The sequence below is a fragment of the Rhagoletis zephyria genome, unplaced genomic scaffold, assembly GCF_001687245.7.
Source record: "Rhagoletis zephyria isolate East Lansing unplaced genomic scaffold, Rhagoletis_zephyria_1.1 Rzeph_scaffold_07409, whole genome shotgun sequence".
Taxonomy (NCBI): domain Eukaryota; kingdom Metazoa; phylum Arthropoda; class Insecta; order Diptera; family Tephritidae; genus Rhagoletis; species Rhagoletis zephyria.
Window position 1 is genome coordinate 1 of NW_016164492.1, and position 17,369 is coordinate 17,369.

Genomic DNA, 17,369 nt, shown 5'->3' on the forward strand with positions numbered 1-17,369 from the left:
ATGTATGTACGTATATAAAAGCACAACGCGTTAGATTTTGAAAGATCAAGAATGGTTTACGAACTTGGCTAGGCATACCACAAGCAGTCAGCTGGCTGGATAAATGAATTTGAAAGGTATTCACTCGATTGAATGCAGGGGTATATGTGTGTGCACTAGGGTGGCCCAATACCTAGTTACTATAAAAATATGGTTAAATAAATAATTAATTATATCATTGGAAATCTCCACAAGAGCAGCAGTTTTTCAGATTAAAAAATATTGATTTTCAAGAATTCTATACCATTTCTACCAAGGGTTGTTTTTTTCCAATATAAAATAAATGGAAAACTTTGAGCGCTTTAAGCTAACACTAAAAATTTTTTGATTTCAAAATTCAAAAAAAATATAGGGGTCTATATTTTTCGGAATAGAACAATCCTAGGGGGTGAGAGCATAAAAATTACTCCTTTACTTTTTCACATGCATTTTTGCACCACCCTTGTGTGCTTACAAAGCTGCAAGGTCATGAGGCAATAAAAAATTGCAACCACGTTGCAGCTTACCTGCCTATATACATATACATACATGCATATCTATGCAGAAAGAAAAAAAAATGACTCGAGGCTGTCTGGCTTGCCATTGATTACCCAGGCTACGCAGTCGGTGCTCCTATACACACACTTACATACATACCCATTAATGCAGCAGCTGCTGGTTGTTGATATTGGGAGCGATGCCTGCAAACTTGAACGGCAATTTTAGAGTGCAAACGGAACCCGGAAGCGCTCAAGGGAATAAATAATGAAAATGATGATATTGGTAGGGCCGCTACTTAGGGATGCAAATTTTCAGAGCCAACATCGATACATCGATATTTCGATGTATCGTAAACACTAACATCGATGCCGAAAAAAATCGCTCCAAAACTATCGATACATCGATATTTTCCGATGTTTCTCTTTTTTAATAAGTATGTTACAGGTACTTCATGATTTGCAGGTTTTTACATTAAGCTGTTAACGTACGCCACCTTCCAAAAGGTTTATTAATGGCGAAAACCGCTTTACCTGTAAAACCTGCAAATCCTGAAATACCTGGAACTGACTTAATGCTTGTTAAAATTTTAAGAAAAACCTAGTGTCCATCTAAACTGCTACACTGTTAACATTTCAATGGGTGGTTTTTTGAATTTAATTAGATTTCCTTCCAATGTCATAATAGATTTGCTGTTTACGCGCAGATAATACTTACACTCACCTTAAGTCGTGTTGAAATACTGTAACTACGTCATGGAAATCGCCTATGTTCAACGTTGCCAATTGCTTTTATTAAGTGCAGGGCTGCCATCACCCGTANTTAATCGATTTCTTTTTTCAACCTGATCATTTATGTATACATTTGTCTATATCTATCTCGATTCGTTTTGGCTGTTATTATACCCTTGTGCACAAGTGCGCTCGGGTATAAAAACATAGCACTAGTAAACCAGTGATTCAAAGCTTTAAAAAGCTTTAACTCATTTGAAGAAATACATTGGTTGCCTTGAATATTTTAAAGGCTTTCTTAAATTATTTTAAAGTTTAAAGATTAAAAAGTATTTGAAATAGTATAATAAAATCATTAGCAACCATTTTCAAAAATATAATGATTCCTGTAAAATCCCTTTTGAAGAAAACTCAATCAGCGAAGAGACAGGAAAGCTCCTACTCAGTATACTACTCAGTATACGTCTATCAAAAAAATGTATAAAAAGGTCACAAAAGCTCTGCACGCGAGTCTTGACTAGAATTATATTGGCAGAGAGAGCTTTTACTCCTCAAAATATATAGAAAACCTAAAGAAAATACACGCGGCGAGGACGCTGTCCATCAACGATTTAGATACCTGATACCTTTACAATATTAGAATTTAACTTCCAGAAGCTTTAGTCTACAATGACATTTAAAAAGCTTTCTGAAAATAGAAAAGATGCTATCAAAACAATCTAAAAACTTGATAGGTAGATTAAGATTTCTGAAAAAAATAGCAAGCTGTACACTTCATTTAGATCTCAGAAAATACTAAAATGTTTGTGATTTAACTTTAAGAAAAACCCGGAAAGTTGGAAGGGAAATATGTTTTCCGGAAATTTTTGGGTAATTTGGAATTCAATAAGTTTTTCGAATGCTTTTAGATTTACACAGTAAGTAAAAGGCAAATAAAACGACATTGTGCTGGTTAATATTCAAAGAGATTTTCGAATTCCTCCTATAATAAGATTTCAGAATGTTTATCAGATACTTTCGAAAAAGTATGGAAGGTTTTAGATCCATTAGGTTTTTAGATAGGCACCAAAAGCTTTTACAAAGTTCTAAAACTCTTGCAAACTCTATGGGCTTTCTTAAAAATCTAGAAAGCAATATAAAGCTGTATACTTCAATAAACTTTCTGAAAGTATTAAAACGATTAAGATTAAACTGAAAAAAAAAAAATACTTAAAAGCTGGGGCATTAAATAAGCTTTTAGAAAGTTCTTAGAAACCTTAATTTTCAAGCAGCTTTCCGTATGCTTGATACATGCTATTAGCTTTTAGAGTGTTTGAAGAACTTAATAGATCTCTAGCACTTTCGAGAAATTCTAGAAGGACCTTTGATGAAGTAAACTTTTAAATAGGCACTCAATTTGATAGTGAGCCTCTCAGACATTTTGAATATTAAATATAAAAATGCTTTTATAAAAATCTTGAAAGCTTTTAGAGGGTATAAGAAGGCTTATAAATATAGCTTTCAAAAACACCGATAAGGTATACATAGCTTGAAATAGGCTTTCAGAATGTGTTTAAAAGCTTGAGTATTCAATAAGTTTTCTCAAAGTTCGTATTGTTATAACTTCAATGCTGCCTCCAAAGTTCTTAGATAGCTGCATATCGTTTACTCGAATCAATCTCGTTAACTGAATTTATGCCATCTAAAGCTTTCCCCTATCTTGTGTCTTTCCGATTTATAATATTGCACTAAGTTAATAGAAGCAACCAAATGCTGTTCAAATCTGTAAAGTATGTGCATATATTTTTTAAATTATTAACAAAAACAAAACCTTCACCGAAAACGAGCAAATATTTCTAAAATAATATTCAACAATTTCGCCACATTTTTGCTCTGCATTGCACATTTTGCTCTCTAATGCCGATTTGGTTTCTACCGAAAAATGCAACCTTCTCTTTGCCCGCTACGCACAAACACTAAGAAGAGAACGATGAGAAGGCAACAGTTTTTGTAGAACCGAAATCGCCATAAGTCACACGCTCCCATTTACTTGTGCGATATTACACATTGAGTGATTCTGAAAGCTGTTTCACACGCCGAAGAACCAGTTTTATCCTTGCAAGCATCCACAGCTGCAGCAAACTTATCGTCATTGGGCATACCAGTTTTGGCTACGTCCGGCTTGAAGGTACCCGCTTCATCCATAGAACCCTGCTTGACCATGAAGCAATGAATGGCGCATTTTAAATCTTCCGAAGGTGAGGACAATTTGCCCTCATTGAATTCATGGAAATCCTTTGGAGAAACATTGTGCTCCTTATTGCATTCATCGATGTATTGGCGTATCTGTGGATTGGGTGGCTCGCACTACGTAGGGAAGAACGAATATTAATATTCGTTTTAAATTTTTTATTTTGTTTTGCTTACCATTACAACAACGCTGGATACCAGCACGAACGCAATGGTTATGAAGGACTTCATTTTGTTTAAAAAATTTGTTGTTTGCGGAAAAATACTTTTTAGAGGCGTTTACTCTGCGAACTGTAGAATGCTGCTGTTCGAATTACTGTGATGTGCTCGCATTTATACTAAATTTTGATGTCAACATTCTCGCTAGTCATGCCATTAGCTTTTGATTAAGTTGGGATTTTACACGTAAATTTACATTTGTATTTTTACTTTTTTTTTGCTAAATTCTAAAACTTTTCTTTTATACATTTTTGCGCGCTTTTAATTGGCCAACCTTTTTTTGCTGATCTTATCATTAGAGTAAATTTGTTTAGTTCCGCAGCATGGTTTTGTCACTGCCACGGCTGCCTATACTTATTGTATTCCATATGTACTTCACACTCGATAATTTTTTGATTTTCAAATAAGCTTTAATCTGTTTTTAATTTACACAAAACATATATTATGCACTAATTATAAACGTTGTTGCTTAATTAGTGAACAATTTTGTAAGTAATTTTTGCTGATTAAACGCAAAATTACAGCCCATAATACCGATGATTTTGCTTTGTGCAAGAAAGTACTTTATAGGGATTTTGCGAATGTCGAATTTTGCGAATGCGGCTGTCGAGAATTTTTAAGAAATAATTTAGGTAAATAGGAAATGGAAAAGTTAGTAATTTTTAATAATGTTTTCTTTTTAGTTCTTGAATTTAAAAATTGCCTGTTTCTTAAAGGGTCGTAATTTAAGAGTTTTCTCGTTCATTGGCTAAATGAGCCGTGTGATTTCTTAAATATCGTTAAAAATGAACCATTAATTTATCGACCGTGTGTTTTTTAGAAGGATGTCATCGCATCTTACCTTGCAAATTCGCCCCTTTCAAAATTCATCTTAATATTCATGCATTCAACCACCTGTATTAGTCAGATTAATCGGGATTATCGGGATGAGAGTAAGGGAATTTGCGAGTGTAAAGCTTTGAGATCTACCTGACTGTCACACCAGATAAAGTCACGTTTGTTCTCTCTATGTCGCTGAGTTAGCTTCCGTGCTGCCTTCTTCTGAATACCTGAATGCTCAGAAATTCTTTGAGTCTTACTTCTGCGAAAACATCCACTCGGTGCAATTCGATCAAGCGGAAATAGATCCAAGATCGCATTCAGGGTGCATGCGGGCGTGACTTAAAGGAGCGCTTACAAAATTTTGTGCTTTTTTCATTCTTCATTTAGCTATGTATGTATCTAAAAAGTAAAGCAGATCATAAATACGTTGTTTCTGAATATCTCGAAATCGATCGAGACGTGTTGTGGTCATATGGATACCGGGATGGTGAACAGCGATTCCAGAAACGTACAGATCAACTGAGCTCAGAGATGCTCTTAACTCAATTTCTCATTGTGGCCTTGCGTATTTTTGTCGACGGTTTTAATATTCGTTATCTTCCGTATTTTAATTCATTTTTTGTTAATATTGTTTGCAGAGAAATTCTTTTCTCCAGTAATGGAGAATTTTCAGGCAGAGGCTTAGATATGTATGTACATGTGTGTGCATAGTATGTATATGCGGCGTTCCATACCAGAATGGATGGTGTGAGCCCCCACTTCATGTGAAAATTTGCAAAAACATCACACATACACACATCAAAATTCTCTATGAAAAGAAATATTAAAATTTTTTACATTCAAATTTTTTGATAAAAAAATTAGTTTTTGAAAATATACCATCTCAACAAAAATTGAAAAAAATCACAATGGTAGCTCTGAGTATTTCGCAATATTTAAGTGTAGTATTATGGGGTGGACTCTTCAATAATTGGAGTTATGATTTTTTTTTACACGGACGTTGAGTAAAATGAGTGCATTGCAAATTTACAAATTTTTTAATTTTTTTTAAGCTACTGCAAAATCGCGTTAATGTTTAATATTTTTTTATGCTGACGGCTTTTTACACGTTTTCAAAGAAAATGAAAAAAAAATTAGCGCCAGTTTTGTAATCGCTTAAAACTTGCACTTTATAATACTAAAATTTAATAAGCTGCAAAACTTAAAAAATTTGTAAATTCGTAATGTAAAAAAAAAATTCATAACTCAAATTATTGTAGAGTGCACCCCATGATACTATAATTAAATATTGCGCAATACTCAGCGCTACCATTGTGATTTTTTTAATTGTTTTGAGGTGGCATATTTTCAAAAACTATTTTTTTTTTCAAAAAATTTGTATGTGAAGAATTTTTCAAGAAAAACAAAATTTCATAAACAATTTTGATGTGTATGTGTGATTTTTTTCAAATTTTTTCCTCGCCCCGTTCTCGAGATATTTGGAAAACTATTAAATTTTGATACAAATCAAACACATGAAGTTTCAACCTCGTCGATTTTGGTATGGAACTCCCCATATACATAAATATGTATTCTAGCCGAATTAATGGCATGCTTCCAACGAGCATTAATATTTCCACGCATGACATTCCATTATCTACCTTCCCTAGTTGGTTACTCCCATAAAAATGTACAGTACCTAAGTAATAGGCTTACATACTATGTATTCCTTAATATATTAGTTAATAAATAAACATAAATAAATATTTACGTATATTCAAAGGCTTATGTTAATGGTAATTAACTAGCGCTAATTTATTTAGTTTTAAAAATGAAATTACTTTTACTTCATTTTGATTGATTTCCACTTTAATGAATCATTCATTTGAATAGAGAACTGATTCGCAATAATTGCGACGGTAAAAAAATTAACTTAAACCCAAATATGCATACGTGCTTATATATCGATGGTACTCGGCAATAACGACACAACTTTATAATTTCAAGTAACCAGGGGGTGCAAGTGTGACATTTGTCAGCAAACCGAAGTGGGCAATCCTTACTATTGAAGAGTGGCACATTTCTCAAATCCTTACTAAATCTTTACAAAGCAGTCATAATTTGAGAGCTTAAAAATTTTCCCTACAAAATTTTCAAGTGCTCAAACTTTAATTGGCTCTTTTGAAAATTGTTATAATTTGTGTTGTGTTGTTATTGCAGAGGATCATCGATAGGTATGTGCATAAGCTTCATAAATTTGGCATTAAAAGCCGTACTAATTGCTAATATTAAATTAGTATTCTCTGGCGCCACACTCGACTTCATTTGCTCTAATTGGAGGTTAGGCAATTTTTTGTTTGTATTTGCTGAACAAATTTATAACAAATGTGAATTTATGACTAATTTAAAAATAAATAATTTAAAAATAAAATACCAGTTTTTGTGATATTTATGTAGATGAAAGCGTTGAGGTTGAGCTGAAAAAAGGTAAAGGTGACCGAGAAGTACTGAGTTAAATAAATTAGAAAATAAGATATATGTATACATATGTAGAGACGGCGGTTGTGGCTGAGTGGTCAGATGTGTCTATTACCACTCCAAAGGACTTGGGGTCGCGCAACATCTCAAATGAAAAAAAGAGAAAGTTTTTTCTAACAGCGGTCGCACCTCGGCAGGCAATGGCAAACCTCAGAGTGTATTTCTGCCATGAAAAAGCTTTTCATAAAAAATCCATTTGCCGTTCGGACGCTGGGTAAAACTGTGGGTCCCTCAATTTGTGTGACAACTTCAAGATGCAGACAACAAATCAGAGGAGAAGCTCGACCAAACAGTTAGCAAAAGTGTAAACGCTTGAATATAATTATTACTTTTTATGTATGTACATATGTCTTTACATTAGGGTGGTAAAAAAAGTTTAAAATTTTAACCTCCCATCCTCTAGGATATTTCTAAATGTAAAAAATAATACTCGTATTCTTTTGTAAAAAAAATTATATTCAGATTTGATTCCCTCAAAGCAATGGGATGAGCCGTAAAGCATTGTTAGTATTAAAAAATAGTACAGTAAACAATTGGATATTATTATTGGAAGTCTTTTGAAGATAATCAAAGCTTTGTGATCAAAAATATTGATTTTTAAGAATCTATACCATTTCTACGAAAAATTGTTTTTTTTTTTTCATTTAAAATACATGAACAACTTCATGAGCTTTGAGGCAGTTCTAATTACATTTTTTATAAACAAAAAATACGGGTATTATTTTTTCCAATTAAAAACATCCTAGTGGGTGAAGCTTTAAATTTTAGACTTTTTTTTGCACCACCCTAATGTATATACATACTTTCGTAGTTTGAGCAGCCTTTGGTAAATTTCAATTGCCTACTTTAGTTTATCGTTCTATTCTTCGTCACCCGCATAAAAGCTCAAGAAGTAGGGAATATTTTCATTATTTTGACTCTCAGCTGACATCCGCTCTGTCTTCCTTAGTTGAACACATATATAATGCATATACAAACACGTGTATGTAGAATATATTCAGTAGTGTTAAGTGACCAACTCCCAATCCAGAAGCATGCAATTACTTTACTGCAAGTGCGAATGCTCAGGGATATAGCGATGTGATCCCATTACAAACAATATACACAAATACATACATATGTACATATGAGTGCTAAGTAATACAAAATTACGCATATCCCAGAGGAGGGAGAACATTATTTGTCACTTAAGCACAAATACGCATAAATTTGTGAGCAAAAATATGCAAAGAGAGCACAAACACAACGCAACTAAAATATCCTGCTGGAAATGTGAATTGATGATAGACAGGTGGTTGATAGGAAAAATAGTGCTCACACGTTTATATTTATACTGCATTTCCAGGCAGCTGCTCTCTAATGTACTGTATAATTACCTGTACAAATTATTTTAAGAAATTTGAAACTGCCAAACATTTGGTGGTTGTTGATGCAGATATACCTTCTTTAAAAAAATTTCGAGTAGAACAAAGACTATCTGAAAAGCTATTAACTTAGGCAAATATAACACGTGAAGTCTTCGTGAGCTAACTGCTAACCTATGTAAATAATAATAAAAATATGTTATTTAGAAAAAATATTCTACTGTTGTTCTTTTTAAGCCATAACCAGTTTTCATGCCTTTTTGGAGCTGAGCAAACTTTTTCAAAATTTAGCATTTCCAGCTGGGTAAATTCAATGTTTAAAGATTATACGGCGAATACCCGTAGTATGGGAAGAGTGAGGGCGAAAATTTGGGAAGTAGGGTGGTAAGTTTATATGCAGAAATGTAAGGATTGTTTCAATTTACGCCAAATGTATAGTGAAAAGGACGTGTTTAAAGGAAAGCTAACACAGCCAAGCAAGTGTAAAGAAAAATTTAGTTTTCGGGTAGTGAAGCCGAAGTTAAGGAAATGGCTGTGAATTTTGCATATAATGGGCACTTTAGTGAATTTGCCGGTAATCATTATGAACAGAGCTCTATCACAACTCGCCTTCATCGTGAAGAGTCAAGCTGCTATGAATGGCCTTGGGTAAGTATCGACAAGCTCGATATGCGTTCAAGAATGCCAAAGAAATCTTTGGATAAAGTAGATCCAGCACTCAAAGTAGAGCATCTGAAATTTCGGGGCGATCACTTCTTCGAGAGGTGGGACAGTTAAGAGGAAACTCCATTGGAACGTCACTAGGATTCACCAGAAAATCGGCAGGGTTTAGAAGAAAAATTGGGGACAGGTCTGGAGAGTTTTTCACCTGGAAATCACAATGAGCCTGTGCGGCTGCCGAGAGAACTTTGTAATTAAAGCCTTCTATATCACCATTGGTATAGGTTAACATTAGAATACCCGTAAGAAATAACTTTTAGCTTTTGAATTTCGATTTTCTAAGACCTTGTTTGTCTGATAGATGTAGGAAAAAGAGGTGACGGTATTCCTCAAATTCTTTCCAATGAGTCAAAAGTTTCTCCTGTCCTGACATACTTACCGTGATTGCATAGCAGATTACTCTTCCCCATGGTATGAGTGCCGTGTATGCTATTGCAACCAAAGTTTCTTCTTAGAAACCGCTGCAAGAAAACACCTAGATACCCGAAGTAAGATAAAGTTCATGTGCCCATAATTGGACCTGATCGCGGGATCTCCTTACGCGGAGAAAAGAAGAAAATTTATTTGTCAATGGGTTCTCCGAAGGGTTACATCGTTTAAGAAGGCACGAAAGGAATAACCTGAGTCTGCGAATACATCGCACTTTGGATGAGTAGACTGAGGTTCACGGATATTGAAACCTTTTTTGGTCTAACATCCGTGCATCTCAATGTGGGTGACCTACAGTCACAGGAGCTCACATATTGACAAGAATTGACCATTTATCTTAATATTTTTTAATTTTAATTATTTATACATAAAAATATTGTATATTCCTTAACAAAGTCCGTAAAAATCCAAGTTTCAACCTTTGTGCAACAATTAAGAAACTAAACAAACTTTTGTAAAAATTTCGAGGTTTTCAATAAAATTTTTTTAGAAATATTATGAGTATGCAGTTTTGTAGCCCGTTTAATTCTAATACAACAAAGTGCATGTTTAAAGATTTTTGGATTTTTTTTTGTTGACGAGGTCGGTCATTTTCTTCTATACAAAGCATGTTCGACGAATTTCTAATATGGAGAAAACGATGTTGATTTTTTTGTTGTTTGTTCAGCGGTCGCTGTGGTGTAACGTGCAGCAATCCTGTCCTAAGCATTAACTATCACACACAGTTTTGGATGCCTGCCATCAAAATTGAGATGTCCTATTATTGTAAATACGATGACCTCTGCTGTGCTTGGATTACCACGCAAATCGTTGCATTCTTTAATATATTGGGGGAGAGAAAGGAAGATTGCATTTGGCTACTGACATTTTGATAGAATTTTCAAAACCTTTTTTCTCAAGTTTTAAAGAAATTGCAAGGGTCTTCCTCAAATGTTTGTTGGGTATTTGTGCACTTACTTTCACTATTAAAAAAAAAAAATACATTTTTATACTCACTTGCAAACATGCACGTCCATTTATTGTCATTTTAGTGTGTCATTTGAAGCAGTCGGCCCATAAAAAGTCCTTCAATACTATGGGGACTTACACTGAAGCGCTCAAGTCAGCTAGCAGCCTGCGGGAAATGTTACAAAATATGCATAAGTACGCACGTACAAAAATTCTAAAACAAAAATTACAAAAACAATAATAAGAACGACGTTAACCAATACACAAAGAAAGAAACAGTAAAACATGTTAAATTTAACATAAATTTGTTGTTAGTTTGACAGGGCAACAGTGAGCCGCCGCAGGCGTACCATAAGACTGGCAACAAGGATTTGCAATGCGTTGAGCTGCTCCGAAAGTATGTGATTTTTACAAGGGGCACAAAGGGCTAAATATGTATGCGCATTTTCTTGGGGATGATTTTGGGTTTGTTTCCATTTTTTAGCAAAATAAATATGTCGACTTTTTTTGCTACGTCCCACATCCCCAAAACACTTTTTCCGTCAGTTGTTGGTACTGCATTCACATACTTGCCTGCTTGCTGGGGTCATTGCTCTATTAGAAGAAAAACGCATAAAGTATTAGTATTTTAAAGCTTAAACACATTCAAAGCTGGCGTGCGAGGGCCAAAATCAACACTGACTTCATTCTGTTTCGAAATCCCCTTGACGCCACAGGAAAGCCATAAGAAATGCAGCACATATAGGTATATACATATGTATGCGTTGTATCTTATTTTTTTGCGAAGATGGCACCGGTGGTGTATGCATAGCTTCTGGGTCAAAATGTCTGTACTGCTCCCCTCAGTATTTACATATGCGACGGATATCGGAGTATTACAATCTCCCTTAGCTGTTGGCCTTTTTATACATACATACATAAGTATTTTGTGCATAGCCAATTTTTGTCATAACTTTCACTTCAAGTGAAATTTTGTTACTGCCTTTCTAGTGGCATTATTCCTCACTTGCATGACTGTGTTAAGACATTAACTCTACTTGGCTAGGTTGGCCTAAGCTCTGGGATAATCATAGGCCTAAAGCTTGCTGCTCTGACTACTGTGTACTCTTCTCTTTACTATACACCTTTTTTAGTCTATCTAGTATTGCGTTTGTAGTTACCAACGCTTCTTTGTGTGCTCTGATGGTAAGCTAGTCAAAAGGCACCCCTCCTTCGTGGTGCTGCGGTTTTTATTTCGTTTTTTGTTTATAAAAATTTTCATAGGCTTTTTCACACAACATTTGATTTTACTGTACTGTAGCGTTTCCTAATCCTACATTTTTATGCCCACATAAATACTAGTACATGTTTTTGTTAGAGCTCTTTTCGCAGCTCTTAAACAAATCCTTATCAAACACTCGCGAGAATGTTATCATATTCGACACGAAAAGGTTTTAGTGGGTGCAAACGATTGCAGGCTCCATTCTACTTTTTTGCATGAAGCACGAGTGATATCATGGCCTAGGTAATTTTTCGTGCGATTAAAGCAGGATTTGTTTAAGAAATTTTAGATTTTCTTAGACATTGAACTAGTCCCTGCTCCCACAGCCCCGAGAGATTCCGTTAAAACCCTTGGGAACTTGCTTTCACCAGCTTCTCAGAAACCCATACTGATCAGCTGTATTTTCGTAATCAACTAATGCTCCTTGACTGTTGTATGGGTCCCTAGACATAAGGACATTCCTGGCAACTGCCTAGCCGACGAGCTGACAAGGAGGGGGACGGAAATATCTGAAGTCAATTCTGCTCAGAATGCGGGCATACCTCTAACCTCCTGCAAACACAGACTTAAGGCTGAACTCATTGAGGAGGCAAGTTCCAGGTGGACTGTGGAAATCACCTGCCATACTGCCAGGCAAATTAGTCCAAATATTGGTTTAAGGCGATCGATAGCTCTTTCTCGGCTGGACCGCTCCTCTCTCAGATTAGTAGTCGGGGTAATTACCGGACACTGCTTGATGGGCACACACGGTAAAAGGTTAGGATAGCCCATCAGCGATTTTTGTCGCAGTTGCATGGACGAGGAGGAGAAGGAGACCACCGAACACTATCTCTGCTAATGTCACACCCTGGCCAATACGAGCCAATAATTCTTAAACGTCCTCGACTGTTTTTGCTATATAAACGCACTTGGTGGTTCAATTACTAAGGGAGGGAAATAAACCAAAGGCGTCGGCCAGTGACATCACAATGTGCTTTTCCAGCCTACGTGTGCTCCGTGCTCTGAGCGGGGCAGCCACTATAACTTAACCTAACCTTATGCTTTTTATCCTGATTTGATCGTCTCTCCTCCGTCATCTGGATAGACCATAGAAACTTACTGGCTGACCGTTCGTGGGCGTGTTTTACAGATGTCTGCAACTGTAATGCCCCGCAAGATACCTAACAGAGCTGACACCAGTAGCGAATACAGACAACGGGTAGCAATGACGACTAAAAGGCCTAGTTGACGAATTAAACGGTAACTTCACGGGCGGGTTGAAACAGAACTGACTGGTTTTTTTAGTGTGAGCCGAAAAATATGATTCACACTTTTCGATTTGAATAAATATCTTTAACACATAAGCTTTCGCCAGCATCGTACTGCCAGATTCCAAAAGGGAAAAATCTCTGGGTAAGTTCCGGCCTAGAGGGTATATGGCTCTTTTATGGTACTCTCAAAGCTAAAGTTGTGGATACTATGTGAGATTTGTTTCAATAGCTTTGAAATTCTGTATTATTGGACTAATGCGGATAATAGTTCACAAACATATTGAAGGAAACTTCTTGGCTAAAAACTGGATAGGAAATTATCCTTGAGGTATTTCTCCGAATATTGCCGCATTGGGAATATTTTCGAGCACCTGTGGAATTTTTTGGACAGGCGAGTCTTGTGTTAAAAAAGGGGTGTGCTGGGCGAAAGCCTGGGTTTATATAACTGCAACGTCTTTCTGGCAGAGGGCCGACTAGAAGCGGCCAGGCGAGCTTCTGAGGGTAACAAAGCCGCAGAACTAAATTTTATTTAGTAGGAATTTAGACAGCTTACCGTCGGGATACATACTGCAGCAGGTTTTTAAAGGAAGAAGAAGTGAAATCATCTCTTCACTTTCAACTAAGCTGTACAGATTTCACGCGACTGATAGCTGAATATCTTGAATCTCACATTTTAATAGGTTAGGTTGGGATGGATCGATGCCTAAACAAAATATAAAAAGGTCGCTTAAGTGTACGTGGTAGAAAATCTCCACGTTCCCACATTATCCGCGAGCGGTTAAAATCTTTTACCGAAACCTCATCAGAAGTAAAATAGAAGTATCCAAAGTCTTTGAACATTAAGATGGCGAGAGCTTGGAAAACATGGAGCAGAAATTGGAATTAGAGCACCTGATCCTCTTCAATGGAGCTGTTGTTGTAAGCGCTCTTAGGTGATTCTCATCAGCCCTTCGTGTATATTACAGTTAGACTACAAGCGGTATCGATAGACGCGCCTTGTTTAGGTTAAAGAGCTGCTTAGACCGCCTCGTATTCCAAGGTTTTCGTACAGCACTGCCTGAGCTGACTAGACGTCCACCTGGTAACCAGTAGACCATAAGTTGCTAATAGAGCACTCACACTCTTTTTATTCGACGACAACTTCTCAAGAGTGTTCCGTTTTGTCAGATAATCGGTCTGGAAGTTTTATGCAGTATTATTTGTAGTCTGGTATCCATATCAAATTCATAGCGAAGTATTCCGATGCGGTCATTAGCGATGTTGGGCACGTGCAATTTTCGGGCACTTCACCAAAAACCAAGAGCTTTAATAACCGCCGGGTTTTTGAGTTTGAAGTTATTGAGGCTTCCTCGCATCCAACTTTAATACAATCGTCAATAAGTTCATTGGACCTTGAGTCCAAAAATTGCCTTGGAGGAAAGTAATGGAAGGTCCAGTTAGACTTTGCAGGGGTATACAATCAAAGTATTTTGAGTTTCTGGAGTGCTCTTATTTATTAGAAGAGAACTTACAGAAACCGCGTGGGCTGCAACAGTTTGCCTGCTAATCGTTGTGCACAAAGTTTATCGTAGCGTTAAGCGCAATAGCTCATTGCACTCTCCTTAACTGCTTAGCCATGGTAGTCTTATACTATATAATGCGTTCCCCCACACAGGGCCACAATAACATAAAATTGGTTTAACGACAATTACATAGATCATTTCGCCCAGCGCCTGCCAATGGCCTCGGTATAAGGCCTTCTTTACTCCCCCATCTGTGTTTGTCTTCTAAGGTAGCTTGTTATCTTGGATCAACCCAAGACATCTCATCATTTCGGAGGGGATGTTATCGGAATGCATCCATAGAGACAGGCTGAATACTTCGGATTTTATATTTACTTGCGAAAAGAACTAACTCCGTTTTACATGGGTTTCATGCATAGTCCTAAACTCGCAGCCCAAGCGTTATACTAAAAGTCTGCTCAATAACCACAACCGAATGTGGAGCGGATTCTAGCAATCTTACTTTATAGGACAAACGTTTTATAGGAGTTCTGTTACTGATGTGCCGCTCAATCCAATTCTGAAGGATTTTTAAATGAAAATATAAGAAACCGAATGGTCTGAAATCTCTGAGGGGTACATGATTGAACCTACCTGTCTGGGGTAACACTGCCTACCCACCAAAACTTTGCGGCATATGCCTTACCTAAGAAGCTCACTAAGGTGAGGAACGCAGGCTTTGATAGCTGACCAATGCCGTAGCATGAGTCTTTAATGGTCTGGATGAGTCGATAATCCAGAGCAGACGATGCTCACTAACTTTCTAATAGACCTGCGGATATTTCAACAACCACCCTAACCTGGACCCAACGTCTTACAATACACCTTTTCCAAATCTGCCTGTTCCCAAAAAAGGACAAATATGATTCTGAAACGCAATACACTTGTATTTATCAAAATTTATAAATGTATTTTTCCTAAATTTAGTCTTAAAAAATTATAATTTCTCCTTTGTTGCATCTGTTGCCGACGCTCATACGTACTCGTACGTGCAAGTGTGTTTCTAAGCAAATTAAAAGCAAATATGATATATGAAGTCATAAGCACCATCAGAGACAACATCAAAAACGCATTGGATGCGCGAAATTGCACAGATAAATCACAGCAAATTTTGACATTTTCCACACTTGCAAAACGCATATTAAAATTGCGTGCAATAAAGGCTAAAAAATATATTTAGGAGAGCAAAACAAAAAAAAAGCATTTTGAAGAAAATTATGCTGAGTAGAGTTTAATGAAAAAATAATAAACCATACCGAAATGACAATAACAAATGCTAACAAATGGAGAAAAGGGTGCAACTGGAGAAAGGAGACTGGGCGAAATGAAAAGGGAGATGCCAATGAAAGCCAGTGCAACCAGCGAGCGACAGTCGGAGAAGGAGTACTCATAAGTTGCACGTCTTCGAGCAGCGTAACGAAGTGGCTGGATGTCACATGTGGCATAAAACAACAATAACAAACGCGAGCGCGATGACACTGCTGGTTGCGGCTGTTGAAGTTGTGATTTGATTATACGCAGAGTATTCCGTTGGTTGGCTGGTTGGCTGGCTGGCAGCAATATAACAAACACTGGCAATAGCAACAAAACAATTTGTAATACAACTGAAAGCAAGAAACCGATGGAATTGAAGCAATGGTGGATATGTAGTAGCAAATAAAGGCGAAAAGTGCTGCAGCGAGATCCATGGCGTTGGCAGTGCCAATGGGGGCAGTCATAACATCGGCAACGGCAAGGGCAAAAGAATTGCTCAAAATTGAAATGCCGTCACATTTGTGGCAGTTGCACTCACATCCTAGCGAAAGAGCATATGTGCGCTTTGATATGGAACTTTTAGGTATGCTAACCCCCAGACTGGATGAAATTCGCCACGCTATATGCGATTGCAGCCACACTGGCTGCCACTGGCTGGCGGCCGCCTTAACTCCCGGCAGTAAACATCCCTGTGGGGAAAATCTCTAGTTCTGAACTAGTGCGCTTCTAGTACATTTAGACTGAATACTGGTTCGTGCTAAATCTCCTTTGCATGTAAACAACTTTTCAGTCAGTTGCGAACTAGTCCTAAATTCTATAGTTCCGAAGTTAAATTATTTTCAAAGAAATGTGTTTTAAATTTGAAATAAAATTTTTTTAACGATTGTAAGATATTTACGTTTACATATATTTGGCTGTAGCTGAGTTTGCAGAGGTGCTTGCTGTTATTTGTTAGTTTCCAGAAGCTCGCAAGATGTTAAAATATTAACACAAATTTTTATTTTGTATTGTCAAGCTATGAAGAAGCATCTGGGAAATGCAGAATGGAAGCGCCTTTTTCGATAGTTCCGAACTAGTTAAAAATTCGACAATTAAGATCTAGTTCGTTCTGCCTCCCTTTTTCTATAGTTCCAAACCAGTTATAAATTCGTCACCTTAGATATAGATTTCTAATGAAAAATGGGATATAAAATAATTTTTTAACAGTACCAAATTTCGTTGATTTTGAACTGGTGGTGATCTAGGTACTATCAAACTGGTTCGTTTCTGGCGATAAAGATTTAGTATGGAATTAAAAATTTGATTCACTAGTTCGCGGTTTCCCTGCAGGGATACAATTGTACAAGTATATGTGCTCTTGTGTTGGTCTATGTGTGCTCTTGAAAACGTCTTCAGATTGCGTTGAGTTTATTTATACGCATACAAATGTATTTATAATGTACAATATGTACATATATAACGGGTGATTTTTTTGAGGTTAGGATTTTCATGCATTAGTATTTGACAGATCACGTGGGATTTCAGACATGGTGTCAAAGAGAAAGATGCTCAGTATGCTTTGACATTTC

At 36.5% G+C, this 17,369-nt stretch overlaps 1 protein-coding gene across 1 annotated transcript; it reads right to left on the reverse strand.

The window, feature by feature from the left end:
• Nucleotides 1–2,997: 2,997 nt before the first annotated feature.
• Nucleotides 2,998–3,845, reverse strand: LOC108374154 (general odorant-binding protein 56h-like). Its single transcript, XM_017630126.1, has 2 exons — nt 3,654–3,845; nt 2,998–3,593 (listed from the first exon to the last, which is right to left on the reverse strand). Exons 1-2 carry the CDS (start codon nt 3,705–3,707, stop codon nt 3,273–3,275), a joined length of 375 nt encoding a protein of 124 aa, XP_017485615.1. The 5' UTR covers nt 3,708–3,845; the 3' UTR covers nt 2,998–3,272.
• Between the last annotated feature and the right edge of the window lie 13,524 nt (nt 3,846–17,369).